The sequence below is a fragment of the Ambystoma mexicanum genome, chromosome 12 (genome assembly GCF_040938575.1).
Source record: "Ambystoma mexicanum isolate Mex_15411 chromosome 12, UKY_AmexF1_1, whole genome shotgun sequence".
NCBI classification, from domain to species: Eukaryota; Metazoa; Chordata; class Amphibia; order Caudata; family Ambystomatidae; genus Ambystoma; species Ambystoma mexicanum.
Window position 1 is genome coordinate 1,163,158,005 of NC_090936.1, and position 19,083 is coordinate 1,163,177,087.

The 19,083-nt window shown below is 47.0% G+C and overlaps 1 protein-coding gene across 1 annotated transcript in view; it reads right to left on the minus strand.

Moving 5' to 3' along the window:
• Positions 1-19,083, minus strand: part of TBK1 (TANK binding kinase 1) — an 814,893-nt gene that overhangs the window by 417,327 nt on the left and 378,483 nt on the right. The window contains exons 7-8 of the mRNA XM_069629775.1: positions 5,828-5,938; positions 4,775-4,954 (exon numbers count right to left, since the gene is read on the minus strand). Of these exons, the coding sequence (XP_069485876.1) occupies positions 4,775-4,954; positions 5,828-5,938 (291 nt within the window). The remainder of the gene's footprint in view (positions 1-4,774; positions 4,955-5,827; positions 5,939-19,083) is intronic.

Consider the following 19,083-nt stretch of genomic DNA (forward strand, 5'->3'; position numbering starts at 1 on the left):
CGCTTTGTACTGGGGAATCTACTCTGTAAATTTCCTGCTCATCTTCTCCCTCCTCCAGGTCCTCATCCTCTGCATAGTAATCTGTCCCGGTTTGTTCTTCCATAATTGCAAACTCCTGGTCCTCTTCAGGGAAAACTTGTCCCTGATAACTGGGGAGTGGAGTAGAATATGGAGTGGAGTAAGGCTGAACCTCGAAGGGTTCAGGTCTTTCGACCCGGGGCTTTTTACTTAGCGGGATAGGATCGGAGGAGCCTGAGGGTGTGGCCCCTTGAGGGTTATATGAAAGAAAGTGTTCTGGGTTCTTATCATAAAAATCAGCCAAGGAAGACATCCTAGACATAACCCTGTCTATGTCTTCACTGGACCATTCCCTGGAACAGGGTATTACTTTAGCAGGTGATTTATTTTCAAGGGTAGACTTGTGTTTGCTTGTCTGCTTAGGCTTTACAGGGGTGGAAGGCTGTGCTTTCCGCTGTTTCCCCCCTTCTCCGTGCGTGGAAAAATGTTTTCCCTGTCCCTTGGGGGCCCCAGAGACTTTCGACGCCTGGCGTCGAGGGTCTGGAAAGGTATCTGTGTGCTTCGGGCGTGGGGCCTCACTGGTGTTAACCGCGGTCTCGGTATCTTGGAGCGCGGCCTGGGGGTGGAAGTCGTCTTCGTCTCCCGACGATCGAACTTCCGTTAGTGTGTGTAGCGAGGCACTCTTGGCAAGAGTGGATGATTGCCTTGCGTCGTGAGGCGATCTCGATCGAGAGCGCCCAGAGGACACCGAGTCGGACCGTTCTTTTTGTGCCTCTTTCCGGGAAGTCGACGTCGTCGAGGTCCGGTTGGTCTTAGTGTGTTTAGTGTGTGTTAGGTGTGTAGCGCTTGCGTCGCCGGGGGTCTTCCCCATAGCCGCCTTGCCGGACGACCTTCCGAGGTCGGGGACCTGCGCTCGTCGGCTGTCTTTCGACGCCGTAATGCCCTCGCCGTCCGAAAGTACGGCGTCGCTGCCATCGCTGAAGGCGCCCTCCGCTGCCATGGCCTCCTGCCTGGCGTGGTGGGCCCAACGCTTTGTCGAACGGTCCTTAAGTGTCTTAGGTTTAAACCTACTACACGCTCTGCAGTTCGCTTCGGGGTGATCCCTCGGCAAGCAGAGATTGCACGTGGCGTGCCTGTCGACCCAAGGGTATTTGCGATTGCACTTGGGGCAGAATTGAAAAGGGGTACCCTCCATACGCACCTTAAGGCAGCGGGCTGCTAAGTGTAGGAATATATATAAATGTAACTATATATCAAGAGTGAAGAGTATGTACCACCCCCCACTCTCCCTACTTGTAAGGGCCGAGGCCAGCGGCCTACTAGGCCCGGGCCGAGGCCAGCGGCCTACCGAGGCCCAGATCCGTCGTGCAGCAGTCGACGGTCGATGACTTCTCCAGCCGTCGTCGAGGTTGAGGGTCGACGTTGGGGTGGGGAAGGGAATGAATAAGAATTAAAATTATAATAACATCAAAAGTATGGCTAAGGCCAGGGAACTCCGCAAGATGCTTCCGACCAGTATGGCGGAAAAAAACAATCTGAGGATCCTACACGCGTGAGGGATCTTGGGTACAGTGGACGTCACACTAGGGATAGTATTACTGGCACGCCTGTGTCGACGCCCATTTTCGACTTTCGAAAAACAAACTGTAATACTCCGCAGCTTCCACTAGATGTCGGCCTATGCACAGCATGTGATCTAAGCAGATTCCACAAGCCTCAGAAATATATATATATCAACCGATGTAAACTGTATAACAGAGCACTTATCCGACTCAAACGTGCAAAAAAAACTTTATTCAAGTTAAAAACAGTTCATTATAAACCTATTATCCAGCATGGATTTACAGATTACTCGCAAGGTTAATACTCAATCTTGACGCCATGCGTTCCACCCCTATGCAGTGACTTCCTCAGGCGATCTTCTCCATTATAACATTCTCTGTTTATTTTTCCCTGCACACATCACCTTACTGAGAAGTGCAGTAGGGACACTGTCCCTGTAACTATTGTGCAACTTTGTGGTTACTTGCATGATGTACCCCGGATTAGCTGGTGGCAGGGGATACATTTCTACCATTTTTATCGTCTCGTGCACTTTTGCATTTCATCACTTAACGCCAAACAGCACCATATAGCAATGGCAGTGCCAGGAGATTTTTGACGGTTATTTGGCCATCTTATATTTTGGACTTCCTGCCCTGTCATGGCTGGATTTGCTATATATCGTAATCCTTTCCCAGGGAAAGCGCCAACTTTCCTGGGGAAAGCATTGGTATGCGTCTGTGGCCAGATGTGGGGGCTGGGCCTGTCTGGTCCCAGTCCACATCCATGCTTAAGTGTGTCTGTGCTGGGCAGATGTGTTGGCCAGAGGCTGTCCAGGATTGGTCAGCACAAAAGCCAACAGGGGGAAGCCCTAAATGAACCTGATCCGCTCCTCTCTCACATTCCATGCTTCCAAACTCCTGATCTCCCTTATTTTCTCCCGACTCTTCGGACTCCCCGTCTCTCACCTAACTACCCTAAAATCCATCTACATATCTATCTACATATCTATCTACATATCTATCTATCTATCTTTCAATTCTTCTGTCTTGTCTTCAAATCTCTCCATGACCTGGCACCCCCCCTACCTTTCCTCCCTCCTCATTTTACTCCCCCTCCCGCTCAGCAAACCTCTACCTCCTCACTGTACCCCCTGCCCCATGTGCCTCCTCACGCTTCCGCTCCTTCCAACTCTTGGCCCCCCTACACTGGAATTCCCTCCCGCTCTCCATTCGCTCCACCCCTACCTACTCATCCTTCTGCCACTCCCTGAAAGCCCATATTCTTCACTACCCCCCTCACTTCCATTCCCTACCCCTCCCTCCCCTCCCCTCCTACCCTTGCCCCCCCTCCTATCCCCCATCCTCTCTCCTTCCCCTTTGACCTTAAATTGGTAACAAATACTACTTAAGGGCAATGAGGACACCAGATCACTCCCCTTTGCCACTCCCCCATCCTCTCTCCTTCCCCTCTGACCTTAAATAGGTAACAAATACTACTTAAGGGCAATGAGGACACCAAATACTACTTAAGGGCAATGAGGACACCAGATCACTCCCCCTTCCCTTCCCCTGCACCCTCCCTTACCCTCTCCCTACCTCAAATTCTACACCGTAACTCCCTTCACCTACCCCCCTTCTCTACCCCCCTACCCCCTTGTAAATAGTTCTACTTATTGTTCTTATGACCTGTTCATGTTTGTAAATATGCTTCTCTCACTTTTGTACCTGTTATATTGTAAAGCGCTTTGGCTTAAAGCGCTACATAAATTCAATAAACAAACATGAACCTGATGGTGTTCATGTGGGAAACAACTAAATTTAATTAACAATTGAGACCCCTATCAGGGAATGTGTGCTTGAGAAAAAGATACAGAACCCTAATTGTTAATCCATACAAATTGGTGGTTTCATCCTTTCAAGTACACCACTGATTAATTGAATGAAAAAACCCAACAATGTCACATTCTTATACAAAAATGTACTATCAAGTTCTTTTTATATATCAATACAAACCACTGTTTACTGACATTCAAATGACACCACATAAAATCCAAAATCAGACAAAATTGAACATAAAGTGAATATCCCATATGTGTCTTTTCGTTATGTCTGTTTATTGTGATAAGTTATTACAATAAACAGACCCAGACCAGCACAAAATGTTTCAGTCCCTCAAAAAGTGGGATCTTCCTCAGAGGTGAAAACAGTAGTGGTCGGTGTATGAAAACCTACAGTGAAGGTAAGGAACCCATGTTGTAAACGTGCACAATTGGTGCCGACAACTAGTGGCTCTGAGAAGACTTTGCATAGCTGCCTCTTCATAATTCTGCAGCCATACCTGAATTGCTTGCATTTCTTTGATGATGTAGAGGACACACATTTTCCATTTTGATCTACAGCCTAGATATATATTAGGACATAAAATCGCTTTTGAAAAATGAGTTTCTTCGTACATTTGTATTTTTGGGCCAACTCTGCTCAGTACAATACGTGGCATTGGGAGGCATTTCTTTGGTTAAAGGTCATTTCAGGACTGCTGAAATGGCAAAAATCCAATTAACAGAAATAACTTGTTTAGCAGCGACAGCCATGAAGGAGAGGGGAGTGGAGACTCACAGGAGGCAGGACAATCCCTGAGTAGGGGAGACCACGAGACACCTCAGTTGCACATCTCCTGCCCCGCCCCTATTTACACTCTCTCTGCACTCTATACTGCCTAACCGTCTTTGTGAATGTGCAGTCAGAAGCAATGTGAGACTTCTATAAGCAGCTCCTTGGTGACATGATTGTGCGATAGGGTGAACCAGAGGACCAGACACTGTCCTCCGAACATGCCTCATGTACTTTGCTTGGTGAACGTGCTGTAATTTCAACACTTCATAATGTGCTCTTTCTGCAGCACCGCACTAGCTTGTGGAAATTACAGGATACCATTAATTCCTAAGCTTTTGGCCCATCTTCACTTGCAATGATTTGGAAATTAGTTTTTCTTTGTGCATAGTTTACCTACTCCATTTGTTTGTATAGGAACATGCATATATTGCACAAAGTAACAATGAAGGTTTCCAAGATTGTTAAATGGACAGAAGCAGGACGTTTCATAATCCTTAAGCAAAGTGAAGAGTCCATTTTTCTGCTCTAATAAAATGCCTATCTCACGCTGTGAAGCTGCACATGGCTATGCCACCGACCACAAAGCAATAGGTACTTACTCATCGGACCGGTGGATGTAGATCTTGTGCAGTGTCATTTGCTGCAATGAAAACACATGAATTGGTATTCGATGGAGAATGTCGCTCGTTTCTGTAAAGAAAGTCTCAAAGCCCCAGCATTTGTCTTGATCTGCTTCAAGGATATTGGCCAGTACAGGCGTCAGCAAGCTTTGCAAGCCCCTGGGAGGGAGGGATAAGACAGACAATTAGCTTTGCAAACTGAAGTTTTTTGGTCGTAGATTTTGCTATCATTGTTTTTGTATTTTTTGTTTTTTAGGTAAAAGTTTGACCAATGACTGTTGAGTACATACAAGTACATATGCGCTAGTCTCAACTGCCCTGGTCCCAGCCCTTTGTTGTAGATCGAGGTAATGTGCAGTAAGCCTTGACAGGAATATCTGGGATTGCTCCGTCACCTGATGAACTGGGAGGAAGGTTCCCCAGATTCGTGCAGTAACAAACGCCTCATTTTTTCAGATGAAAGTATTTAAACCAGGACAGGTACACGGACTAGGAGATGGCACGATATTTTACTGTGAAGCCTCTCCAAGCTCTCGATTAATCAACTTGAATTTGTCCTGAACATAGTTGCCTGGCATTGTGCACAGCTTAACTAGTTGCCCTTAAAACAGCAGATCTAATTCAAAGTACTGTTCATAAACCATTCTATTACCCTGGGTCATTTTCTTAAATGGACAAGTTCTCCTGCTAAAATCCCCAGTGGAATTTCAGATTTTGTATTGAGAAGTTATCTTTGTCCCACACTTTACATATCCATTTACATTGCATTTAATTAAACAATTAAAAAGAAGTGTACGAAAAGAAGCAGTGGAACTATGTTCCCTACTGGCCTGCCCCCACGCACAATACAAACCTCAAAACACATGCGCTTGATGTTTAAGGGAACGGTCAGGGGAGTGCACTGAAAGTACAAGTTAGAGCATGAGCCTTGTGTTACTTCTCAAGGCAATGGACTGGAAAGTCATGCCTCAAACATTTCCTATGGAAACCCAGGAACCACAGAGAATAAAACTGCGTGGGACTGAAACATACCTGGAAAGGCTGCAGGAAATTGGCATATCTCGACTCCATTCGATTGGTCCATTTTCTGCTTTCTGTAATCCAGAGATGGCCCCTGAAGGTTTTCCAGTGATTATCTGATACCTTTGGGAGGCAAAGCAAACAATATGGACACAAAGTATTTTTTCACTAGAAATAGACAACAGACATTTGCTTGAAACCAATCTATCTCGCTTGTTCTATACATTAAAGAATAAATGCAGAAGTCTCACCTGCTATGAAGTTGTTTGCATATAGAAGGCATGGCCAACTGAATCATGTGTAAATGCAGCAGTAGAAACCAGTTTGAGGAAGGAAATCTTAGGATCCAAAATCAGTCAACGGCAAAGCCAAGAGTTTGGGCTTTTTTTTATAGTCAACACCATTGGCCATGTCTCAGGGCTCTGGCAGAGGAACCAATGAGGCAGCCAACATGGCTGAAAGAGAAAAGCCTTCGTGCCAGAGAATCATTGCTAAGTTTTGCCATCAAACTTCCAGCTGCTTGCGTCACTTTCAATGATTACAAATTTAAACGGCCAAATTGGCTTTTAAATGCAGCAATATGACATCCACTGCCCCTAGATGACCCCTTCCCCACCCCACCCTTTCCTGTCTGTTTTTATGTTAGGGTGGGGGGTGTTCACTATAAAAACAAAGGTAAATCAATCAGGTAAAGGCTTGTTTGAAAGTGTTGTTTTGGCACCACTTCCAGAGCTCGTACTTTGAAACTCACTGCCAATGCACCCATATTGGCCCCAGAGGTACTTCTTACTATACTGCAGTCACTTGGTTTTCCTTCTTGCCTGATGAGGTAGGTGCAAGCAAGGACAGGGATGAACACATTTTGAACGTACGCACTATGTATAGCTTTTCCCCTTTGCGGACGGGTGGGGCGGCTTTATGTTTGCTAAGTGAACAAGTGCATCTACAGATGATTTGCGGATCTTCAATCTTGATAGTGCATAGCTGCAAAACAGTGCTGGAGGTGGAGGAGAGACAGAAGCCCAGCTGTCTGTATTGGGGGAATGTAGAGTGGGAGGGAGGAGATGGGTGTGCATAGTTCCATTACATGTTTCTACATCTTGACCATTTGGAAAGACAGCCAACCCAAATCTCTAAATAGGCCGCAGAGACCCAGTGCATCTTCCCTGCAGGTCGCCTATTAGGAGGATAGTGGTATTTTACCAAATAGAGTTAGAGGGATATGGGCAGCAGTCATGCAGACAGCACAATCACTCATCCGGGGGCTCTAACGAACCAAGCAATGCAGCCCTGTTCAGTAGTCAAGTGTACCCACTTGCTTCTCCATCTTGTAGGGCCAGAAGAAGAGGTTCCAAACAGCTGCAAACGTTGTGGGAGAAGGAGTAGAGTCACCATCCAAGGAAATCGCTATTAAAAAGGGCAGGACAGTTTATAACTGTCCTACACACTTAACACACACAGGGCGCCCCTTCTTCCTCACTGTCCCGGACATGGTTCCCCCCCCCACATGTTTCTCAGCGTGTCCTCCTACTCGGGGGTGTTCCCTGTTCCCCCAGGCCCTCTCATGATGCCCGCTCCTGGGGAGCCGGTTCAAGCCCGGCGTCGCCGAAAGCGGACATCCAGTCCCCAAGGAAGAACCCAGCAACCCCATATAGGGGCCCTTTGGACAGTGTCCTGGCGCCTATGGCGCCAGGCTCATAAAAGACATCAGTCCTGGCGCCATAGGCGCCAGGCTCATTATGGGAATGCTTGGGTGCACTTACCTGATGCAGACCATGCTGCAGGATCCCGGCCTCCTTGAGGCCTGAAAGGAACTACTTTACCTGTGGGACTAATTTACCATCCGGGCGTGGTCGGGGAAGGATACATACCTGATTGGAGGAAGGATACATACCTGGAACTTCTTCCAAGGCTATTTAAACCCCACCCGAACAGCCACACGTGCTTCACGTTGTTCTGCATCTAGCAACTGGACGCTCACCGTGTCTGCTCCTGCAGCCTGACTTCTGCCACGCCTGCCAGCATCCTGGATCACCTGCAAAGGAAGAGAAGAAGAGAACAGAAGACGGAAAAGTCCTTACCTGCTAAATCCGCATCCCGGAGACATCTCGCCGACAATCCTGAAAAGGAAGACTTTAATTTAAAAGCTCATCGCGTCGATCGCTGCAGCGCCGCATTCCACTCACCTTTACAGGGCGCCTCCATGTTCAGCAGCGATCATCCGGATTCGCAGTCACGCCCCAGCGCATAGGGAGAAAAACACCAGAACAAAAGGTGAGAGAGAGAAGGGAATAAGGAAAGCTAAATCTCCATGTTAAGACTTACCTGTTGATTCATTCCCTCTTCATTTCGGGTCCGCGCCGCATCCTGGCATTTCCGGACCCCGGCCCCTAAGGGGAAAAAGAGACACCAGCGTTAATGAGCGAATGAAAAGACATTACCAAAAAACGCTCATTAAAGACTTACCTGATTTCTACAAGGATTTCACCTCTCATCTCGGGTCGGTGCCTGTTCCCCGGCATTTCGTACCCCGGCCCCTATGGGGAAAAAGACACTAGCATTAGTACATTAATGCATGGACACAAGGGGAACCTCTTATCAAAAAAACTTACCTGGAAGCCAAGCAAGTTTGGTTCTCACCAATCCGAAAATCCAGTGAAGTAACTGGATACCAACGCGCCCCTGCATCAGAAGCAGGATGGAGAGCTCGTCCTTCCAGGCCCTAAGTGAGACGCTATGAGAAATCACAGAAGGGTTTCAAGGAGGGTGAGAGGGGAAAGTGGGAGGCCGATTGCATTACCCCGCAGACAGTTAATCCCCTATTTTCGCCTACAGAAGGATACTTCTGCGAGCCAGACAAGCCAGATTTGGGGGCCCGGTCCAGTCCGTCTTCCGAACCCTGCGCATCACCTTAGAAGAGGTCAGAGCAGCGCGAACCAGGCCAGCGCCTCCGTGGGAGCCAGGTGAGCGTAACAGGCCCCCAATCTGCCCATGTGCTTCCCACCCATCGCTCACCTGTGTCAATCACAGTGCAGGCTCAGTCACATACACACTCACCAGAAGTAAACATGAGGGGTTTGAAAGGACTGACTGGGGGGAGCAGTGGCTGAGCAGCTTGGCGACTACCTAATAAAAGATTTTTTCTTCTTAAAGCAACAGCTCTGTCAGATGTAACCAAGAACAAAAGCTGCTATTCTTAGCTTAGGCTACCAACCATTCTTCTTAAGTTGTCTTCATTTCCCAACACAGGCACATCTGTCGCTCATCAGCTGCATTTGCTGCTGCCCGTGAGGTTTTTGCTCTAGCATATACAGAGACCCAAAAATGCACTCATAATAAATAGAAATGATTGGAGAAAACCATATTTAAGTGTAAAGAACTACAGCAAGAGTTTATTTAGCAAATTCCAAGTAAATACCACCAATTGACATTTCTTTAGTGACCATCTGACCAGTATTCAGTGGGCGTCGTTTACACGTTTTGCAGATAGTACTAGCTCTTTTGAGGAAGAGCTCGACATTGAGTGATCACCAGGCTGCAGTGGTACAAACTTTAGAAAGATCAACCTGCCCAACTGATCGACCACTTAGTGACGAGCAGGAACCCAAACCTACCAGATGAAATAGTGTCTTGCAAAATAACAATGTTTTCAGCCTTTTTCTAAAAACTGCTGTAGAGCCCATTTCTCTTAGATCAGGTGGGAGGGCATTCCATGCCCTAGGTGCAGCTATTGCAAACGCACAGTCCATGACCTAGCTTGATTAGCAGGCTGGCGTCGTCAGATGGTGGTATTGTTTGACATAACAAGCCTTACACTGGATTTCTCATACAACGCCTCACTCAGATAAGCTGGCATGGATCCAGCAAGACATTTATGGGTAATCAATAATAGACGATAATGTATCCTTGCCTCCACCGGGAGCAAATGCAAACTAAGTCTAGCGTCTGGGATATGATCTTTCCATTTGAGTCCGGTGACAACTCCCACTGCACTGTTTTGAATGACATGAAGACGGTACATTCAAATTTAGGAATGCCTACTAAGAGACTGCTACTGCAGTCTATTTGTGACCCCACAATAGCCGTTGCTATCATTTCAGAGTTTGCTTGAGAAATACATGGCTTGAGATGTGTTAACAGTTTTATATAATAGGCCGATGAGGAAACCAAGTTACTTATATGCTCTCTCATGTTCACGTTTTAGTCTGATATGATCCCTAACGTTTTCACCTTCTTTGTCATGTCACACCCTGCCACTGAAAAGCAGTTGTAGCCTGGGCCTAACTTTCTTATTGTATTCTCAGTCCCTACCACCTTCAGCTCTGTTTTTTTCTTTGTTGAGTGCTAAACCATTACGTATCATCTAGGTCTGTATGAGGTCATACACTTTGCTAATGGTTCTTTCATCCTCAAGATATATACCCAATAACGGGATGACACATTGGGCCTCATTACGAGTCAGCCGGTCCGGAAAGAATGGTGGTGGTGGCAAATCCGCCACCACCTTTCTTTCCAGACCGGTTAATCTCGAGTTCTGCAGACGGGAGTGGAAACACCGGCACCATTACAAGATGGTGCCGGTGTTTCCACTTCCCCATTCCCATGGCGTCCTATTGGACGCCATGGGAATGGGCGTTTACCGAATTCCGCCTCTGGAATTACTGGAGTTGTAATGCCCCGGTGATTCCGGCAATCACGGAGGCGGAATGAATGGTAATACGAGTCTGGCGGTAACCGGACGGAATTTCCAGCACTGTTACTGCCGGACTCTTATTGAGGACCATTGTGTGTGATCTGTGTAATTGGTAAAAGCCACGTCATTTTTCTCCAGGAGATTAAAAAAGGGAACCGTACAAACATTATATAAAGAGGGTGACAAACAAGCCCCCCTACAGCACAATTTGTCCTAAAAAAAAACAGTAAGGCGTCAGTATCCTTGCTGCAAACCCTGCACCACCTATCGCTCAAAAAAGAGGTGATCCAGAGAGCAGAGTTGTCTGAAAAATTAGCCACTTCTTTCAACTAGGTAACCAATAGTGCATGTTCCACTAGGTCAAACGCTGCAGATAAATCCAGCAGCATAAGCATAACGGTTTGACCTTTATCCATGGAAGGTAACAGTTTTGATTTCAAATCGAGTAACGATGTTTCGGTACCCTGACCCTGCCTTAAACCAGGCTGCCATTTATTTAAACCATGTGTTCATTCAAGTAAGCTGAACTCTGAATATAAGCCTGCAATCTAAAATTATTTAATGAAATGGTGCGTTAGTAATAGGCCGGTATTTGGCTGCCGTACTGGGACAGAGTCCAGGTTTCTTAAATAATGGTGTAATCCAAGCACTTTTAAACCCTACGTGCACATGGTTTTCAGCAAAAGAAGCATTGACAATTTTACAAAAGGCACTGATCAAGATAGAGGAGCAGGAATGTATGATAATTGCCAGGCAGGTATCCCCTTTACAACTAGTGGGTTTAAGATGGTCAATGATATTCGCCAATTCACTTTGGATAAAGCTGTAAAGTTAAATTGACAATCTAGTGGTTTTTGCACATGTGTCACCAGATCATCAGTGTTAGTTGCCACATCAATATTCATCCTTTTTACTTCAATATCTTCTTTTATCCGATACAACTTCTCCCACATAGCATCTTGGATCAGTTTGCACCAAGCAGCATCTGTCACCAATAGGTTAGAATTCTTCTGGTATGGGGTTTCGAGCGCTCTCAATATTTTAAAGAGTTCCTTGACCTCTGAGACTGCATTATCCTTTCATCAAAAATATTTTTCTTAGCTGCTATGACTGCTATTTTATAAACCTTCAAGCATCGAAATATTTGGTTTTAGTCGCTTTCAATTTTTGTAGTTCATGGATCAGAGATCTGTTTAGGTTTAAGATGTGCCAGGGTATTGGGAGCTTCCTGAAAAGATTGCATATAAAGATTAGCAATGTCCACGGGCGCCTCCAACTTAGTGATCACATGGACCATAGGCCGTAGCCATGGTTCCAGGGCCTTGGGGGTTAATTTCTTTAAATTCCTTACTATGATATTATTTTTGAGTACCAACTCATTCTCCTGAACTAACATCCTGATTAGGATGTCAGCTAGAAAATTGCACATTCCCAAAACATGATGGGCTTGTATGAACACTTGCTGATGTGTGCATCATCGCCATATTTGCTGAGCTAGTAGCAACTGTGTTGGAGAGTGTGTTCCGCATGGTTTCTTTACATAGAACAGGACTGCTGCATTATCTGGGTTTTGGAGGACACTTCTGTTGTAAATTAGTGCTTGAAATCTGCATAATGCTTGTCTGATCATCAGCAGATCCAACACGTTCATGTGCAGAGATGCCTGCTGAGGTGTCCACGTGACCTGTGTGGCAAGAGCCTGGCAGGCTGCACCCCATCCTGACTTTGATGCACCTGCCGTTAGGGTCACCTGCACTGGCGGCTTCAAAAAAAGGTTGTCCTCTCAACAGGTGTGGAGAGTCAATCACCTTAAGGTCTTTAGAAACCATTGGGTAACAACCACTATATCGCCCATTCCCCTGTTGCTTGTGACCATTGGCTTGCTAGCCACTCCTGCAAAGGATGCATCTATACACGTGCACGTGGGATGAAATATGCCCAGAGTTCGAAATGGCTGGCAGCTATTTAACTCCTGCTCCTTCCCTAGGAGAGCCAGGTTAGCTTGAAACTAACAGCAACCAGGTGCCATTTTTGGCACCCTAGACCAACGGGCGCCTTACAAACATACATTTCCAACATCATAGTTGAGTGTTTTAGAATGTAAATAAAGAAGAAGCAAGACACATCTAGGACATTTACATATTAAGGATTACACAAGTTCGATTTGCAGTTCGCTGTGCACCCACTCTGGTTCCGCAGTGTTGGCTGCTGCCTATTGGATGAAGCAGACACCCAGGTGCTGGTTTTAGCTCCTGCTCATCAAATCATTTTCGAACCCGGACCCATGATACCATCATTCCTAGCCATCTCAATGCTTTGCGCACAGTTATGGACTCGTTCGCCTGCACCACAAGGACCCAAATCCTTTCTTGTCATGAAAACACCATTGCATTTTCTGTGTCCACAATAGTTCCAAGAAACCTTTTCAACTGACTTGGCACCACGCTCGACTTTGGCACCTTTAATGAGAACCCTAGTTGGTGAAGGAAATATGTGGTCTTTCGTGTGTTTTCTTGGCATTCGCTGCACCTTTCCCCTGTTATGACCTAATCATCATATATGATAAAAACCATAAGTGTCATGCGACTACAGCAAACACCTTAGTGAACACACAAGGTACGGAAGCAATTCCAAAAAGAAGTACTTTGAAATAATAACTCGTTTTGCATCTCTTCAATTCGAGGTACTTTCCAGGACTATGAAACATCGAAATATTAAAGTATGCATCATTCATTTCCAGAGTTGGCATGAAATCCCCTCTTTTTAACAGAATTACCAGCTGCAATGTTATCATTCTGAACTTTTGCAGTGGTACAAACAGGTTTGCAGGGCGCAGGTCTTACACTGGTCACACTGTTTAGTATTTTTTCAGCACAAGAGAGCATAATGAGTGAATACCTTTGTTTAGTTGTAGTCTGGGGATCTCTGATGGCTTCTTTTTGGAGAAACATTTTTACTTCGTATTTAAGAGGTTGCAACTGATGAAACTACAACCTACTGTTACCATTGATAGATGACGCAGATGTCTTAGAAACTCGAAGCAGTAACCTTGCTGAATTACCGGGGGTGCCCACTTGTCCGTTCACCCATGCATCAGAGGGGATCACAACAATGGTAGATGACCTACTGGAGATACATGGGAGGGACCAGTTTAGAGGAGCTACTTGCGAGAGAACATCTTCCTCTACCTTGGCGTGTCCTTGATGAGCAGAGGTGTACATAGCAGGCGACATGCCTTCCGAGGGATATTGTAACTAACTTTGGGTTCAAAAACTGCAGACGCTGGAAAGTGATGCACCATGGGGAAAGGTTGTACCCAAGTTTTGTCAAAGGGTTTTAAGTGTCTCGGGTCCCTTTTTTGCTTTCTCAAGCGCTGGGTCTGTTGCCTGTCCTAATAGTAGTGCATCATACAACAGTTTATCAATCTCCTGTGTTACATGTTTGAACCCTGTCCCTCGGTGCCAGGCAGGCATTTTTATCAATGCTCCTCACACTATCTGGCATTGCGCTACTTCCAATGCATTTCTAAAACAGCATTTGCAGAGTATTGGCCTGCAAGCAATATTCACTGTACTTGAGCCAGCATGGAGTCAAGTCTTTAAATTAGGTCATCCCACTGCACCCTAATGTGCCTGGCGATTAAGGTTGTGGTTCACCAGTTTTCTCCCAATTGCGTCACCGTTTCTACTTGCATCTTCAGGTGAGTGTTCAGAAATGGCGAGAGGGCAGAGGCTCTTTTTCTAGTGGTTGCGACGAGTAGTGAGTGCGAGGTCGGCTGACCCTGAATACAGATAGGGTTGGAGGGCGCCGGCTTATTTATTTTTCTATTCCTTTGTTAACCATCCTCATAAGGGATGGTTTCAAGAGAAAGCCTGCAATGTGTTTAAAATAACGCATTAGTGGGATGCAGTGGGACATAATGTTATGTTCTTTAAGCGTATAGGCTATAAAAATCAATATCTTCATCAGACTCTGCTTTTGTTCTGAACCGTGCAGCTGCTTTTTTAATAAAGATGTTTAAGCAAAGTGATTGTCTGGGGGAGTATTTGTCAGAAGAGCCTCTGCATCCACTGGTGGATCCCTGGGGTTCTCTTCTGCATCATTCTCTGGGTGCTACTGTTGACAGCCCTAATCTGCACAGTTATCCGGGTGAATGAAATCCACCTTTTGTTTTCATAGCATGTTTGTTGGCTGTAAGGACAATACAGGCTCCTCTCAATCCAGGCTCTTGTGAAAGGGCCATGGGTAGGTGGCCTACCAGGGAAACCATAATGCCAGAACTAACCCAGAAGTAATGTGAGGCTGTTGAGGACCCCCATCCCTGGCGCCCAAGTATGCATGGAGCTGCACATGTACATTGGTGTCTGTCCCGACGTGCATCAGCTACTGTCCAGGCCACTTTTTCCAACTCTTACAGATGGTTCCCAAGAGACTACAGTGATGAGCATCAGCAGACACTGCAGAACTCAGGGAGGAATAATGGTTCCCAGAAAGCAGCACCCTGCAGAGTACTAAAACAACAAGTACCACAATGCACCTAGACCCAACAGACAACACGCCAGCTCGGCACAGGAGGAACTGTATGGTTACCTAAATGGAAATCGACCATGCATCCCTATTCACGAGCTGAATGGGAGACCAAATATCCACCCCACAAACCCCAGACTGGCATCATGGGAGGAATGGGGCAACAGCAGTGGAGATAGAGATGGAACCAGCAGGGAGCTGTCCGTCACCCTAAATCGCAAGTGTAGGGTTGCCGAGAGGAAATGGCGTGCTTCAAGTTCATCCTCTGACAAACTGGCCTGCCGCCTGCTGCAAAGGCAATACCGGCTCTCCGTCCTCACCAAGAAGAGAGCTCATATCCAAGCCTGCCTCTCTGCGGCATCTAACAACTCGGCCGAACTCTTTAAAATCTGCAAGGAACTGGCCAATCCTGCCACAGTCTCTACCTCGCCTGTCCCTTCCCAGGCCCTCTGCACAGCACTTGCTTCTCACTTCATTTAAAAAAACTCAGGACATATTGTCCTCACTCTCCTCCTCTCACCCCCCTCCCGCTATTCTCTGCTCTTCCTCTGGCCCTTCTGCAACCACCCCTCCTCCCTCCTTCTCGGCCTTTCCCCTTTTCTCTCCAGACAAGGTTTCTAGACAAGTCCGATCTATGAACGTCTTGTCGAAACAGGTTCACCCCTGTTCCTCCAAAACTATCAAGGATCACATCGACTGCCTGGCTCCTGCCCTGACAGATTTCTGCAATCACTCTTCGCCACCGGAGTCTTCTCCTTCGCCACCGGAGTCTACCCCCCCCCCCGAAGCACTCCCTTGTGCACCCTCTTCTTAAGAAACCCTCTGCCGACCCCTCCTACCCTGCTGACTATCGCCCAATCTCCATCACTCCCTTCCTGGGCAAGCTCCTGGAGAAACTGGCCATCTCCCAGCTCAATCTCCACACTAAATCTGTTGGTTGTCTTCAAGACCATCAGGCTGGCTTCAGAGCTGCCAGAAGCACGGAAACTGCTCTCCTGAAAATCCGTGAAGACCTGCTCACTAACATCGACTCTAACACCCCTTGCGTTCTTATCTTGCTTGATCTCTCTTCTGCCTTTGACACGGTCAACCATGCCATCCTGCTCAACCGCCTCCGTGATAACCTGGGTATCACTGATCAGGCTCTGGCGTGGCTGACTTCTTTCCTCTCCGACCGACCCTCCCTGGTCCAACTTGGGTCCTTCCTCTGACATTTTTTTCTCTACCTGTGGTGTCCCCCAGGGATCTAACCTCTCTTCCTGGTTGTTCAACCAATACCTGGCACTCCTTGACCACCGCATCTCCGCTCTCTGCCCCAACTTTCAGTGCTATGCGGAGGATACCCAGCTAATTTTCAGGCTACCCTCGGCCAACTCCTCTCCTTCCCATATCTCCTACTGTCTGTCTGCCATCCAGAAATGGTGTGCCGCCAACGACCTCTGCCTTAATGCCAGTAAGACTGAGATTCTCCTCATCGACACACACACTCCCTCCTTCCCTGCAGCTCTCTGGCCGGCATCTCTTGGCCCTCCTCCAACTCCCACCTGCAAGGCTAAAAACCTTGGGGTCATCTTCGACTCTGCATCTCCTTCTCCCCCACATCTCTAAGAAGTCACACTACCAGCTGCACCTCTTTAGAGGTATTCTTCCTTTCCTCTCCTTCCCCCAGAAGCTCACTGTCTCCATAGCCCGGGTCCTCTCCAAGCTGGACTACTGTAACAGCCTCTATCTAAACCTACCTGCCTCCACTCTCCGCCCTCTGCAACATATCGAGAACAGGAATGTGAGACTTGTCCTTGGCCTCAAGCCCAGGGATCGTATCTCTCCAGGACTGAAATCTCTGCACTGGCTCCCAGTGGCTGCGAGGATTAAGTTCAAAACCCTCTGCATTGTACACAAGGCCTTCTGGTGTCTTGGGCCGCAATACCTTCAACTTTCTCTTCCTAAATACCTTCCTTCTCGAGCTCTTCGCTCATCTACCTCCAACTCCCTTAGGATCAGTCGCTTCTCCAAGCAACGAGTTGGTGGCAGATCAATCTTCGGCAGGGGCCGCTCTCTGGAACAGCCTTCCTGCCTCCGGAAACACCTCAAAACCTTCCTCTTTGCTTCCCTTGCTGAATTCCTGACTGAAATTGCACTGGTTGCCTGGCCACCCCTTCTGATCTCTGGCCTAGGCCCCGTCAATTACCCACCTGCACTGCCTCCCTGGCAACCCCTGCACTTGGGGACCATTTTTTTTTTGTATCCCATCAGTCCCCTTACGAGCACTTACGTCTGCACTTCCTTGCACTTGCCACCAGCTGGCTGATTTACGTGTCTTATTATTCCACTTCCCATGTACTGCACTTTCCCCACTCCTTTCCCCTTACGCACTTCCTTCCCCCCCCCTTCCCATGCACTTGCGCGATCTGTATGACACCTGGCCTAGTAGGATCGCTGTCTGTCCTCCCTTTATTCCCCCAACTCACCTGCATTGTCGCGGTTTGAAACACTTGTGTATAGGCGCATTATTAATGCCATATCATATCACTAGAGGGGACCAAGAAGCACTCCCCAAAACCTTTGTAGACAAGGTCTTACTTGATGTAGGAAAGGACTGCCTCCTCCACTTCTGCCATGCATATTGTAATATAACACAAATGTAATATAACTATATTGTAACCTGTATATATACTGCTAATGACTATGTAACTATATTGCAACCTGTATATATATTTCTAATGACCATATAACTAAGTAACTAAGCTTTGTACTGTAACAAGTGCCACAATGTCCTCGGGCTGTTGTGCACTATATAAATACGAATAAAACAAACAAAACAAACAAAGGAAAAAATGAACAAATGAAAATAGTGACTGCATGGAAAAGATGTGACCCGCCTCATAAGGGACTCAGACAGATTGGCCGAGGAAACCAGTGGACTCTAGTAACCTATGGGAGAAGAGAGAATGTTCTATGCAGGAGGGGGCGTGATGATAGGGAGAAGCAGGAGAGGGGTCGGAGAGGAGGACGATAAGCCTAGAAAGCACTGTTTAGGAGCTAGAAGAGGAAGAGAGAGAGAGAGAGAGAGAGAGAGAAAGAGAGAGAGAGAAAGAGAGAGAAAGAGAGAGAAAGAGAGAGAAGAGAGAGAGAGAGAGAGAGAGAGAGAGAGAGAGAGAGAGAGAGAGAGAGAGAGAGAGAGAGAGAGAGAGAGAAAGGAACAAGTTACTTACCTGTAACTATTGTTCTCTAGCATGGGTTTGGCATGAATTCACATGCTCATGAATATTCCCCGTTGTCAGGCCGGGAATCCTCGGTAAAAGAAAAAACAGTTTCACTTTCACTTACAAGCTATTTCTCCTCTAAACCAATCATTGTACTCTGGGTCATACTGCCCCCAGCCAATGACTGCCCTCTCCCTAAACCACTCCTCTGGCAGCCATCTTCAGATCTGGTAAGCACGTAAAGTGGCAGTATGCCCAAGAAGAGCCTTAGAGGGGTAGGAGGGAGGATTTGTATGCAAATCCATGCCAGACCCATGCTGGAGAACAATAGTTACAGGTAAGTACCTTGTTCCTTCTCCAGCATGGGGTCTGGCATGGATTCACATGCTCATGAATAAATAATATAGCAGTACAACATTACACAACTACAGGAGGTGGCAAGGGTCAACAGAAGCAATTACTCCGGAACATGCTCACCTTCAAGCGAACAGATTGCTTAGCACTGCTTGGCCGACCCTGGACTCCTCTCTGGAATCCCTGTTGACGCAGTAGAATCTTGTGCAGATGTGCATAGATCTCGACGTAGCAGCCCTGCAGATTTCCAACAGGGGCACCCCAGACCGCAATCGTACTGGTGGAATGGGCTCTCGGACAGCCGGGCAGCAGTCGGTTTGCCAACCGATAACAGTGCGTGATGCTGCCGGAGAGCCACCTTGAGATAGAAGCCTTGGACAAGGCCTTCCCATGGTTCACAGGACCAAAGTTCACAAACAGTTGAGACGTCTTCCGAAAACTCTTTGTGTGTGCCACATAGAACTTCAGAGCACAGGCAATATCCAGTGAAT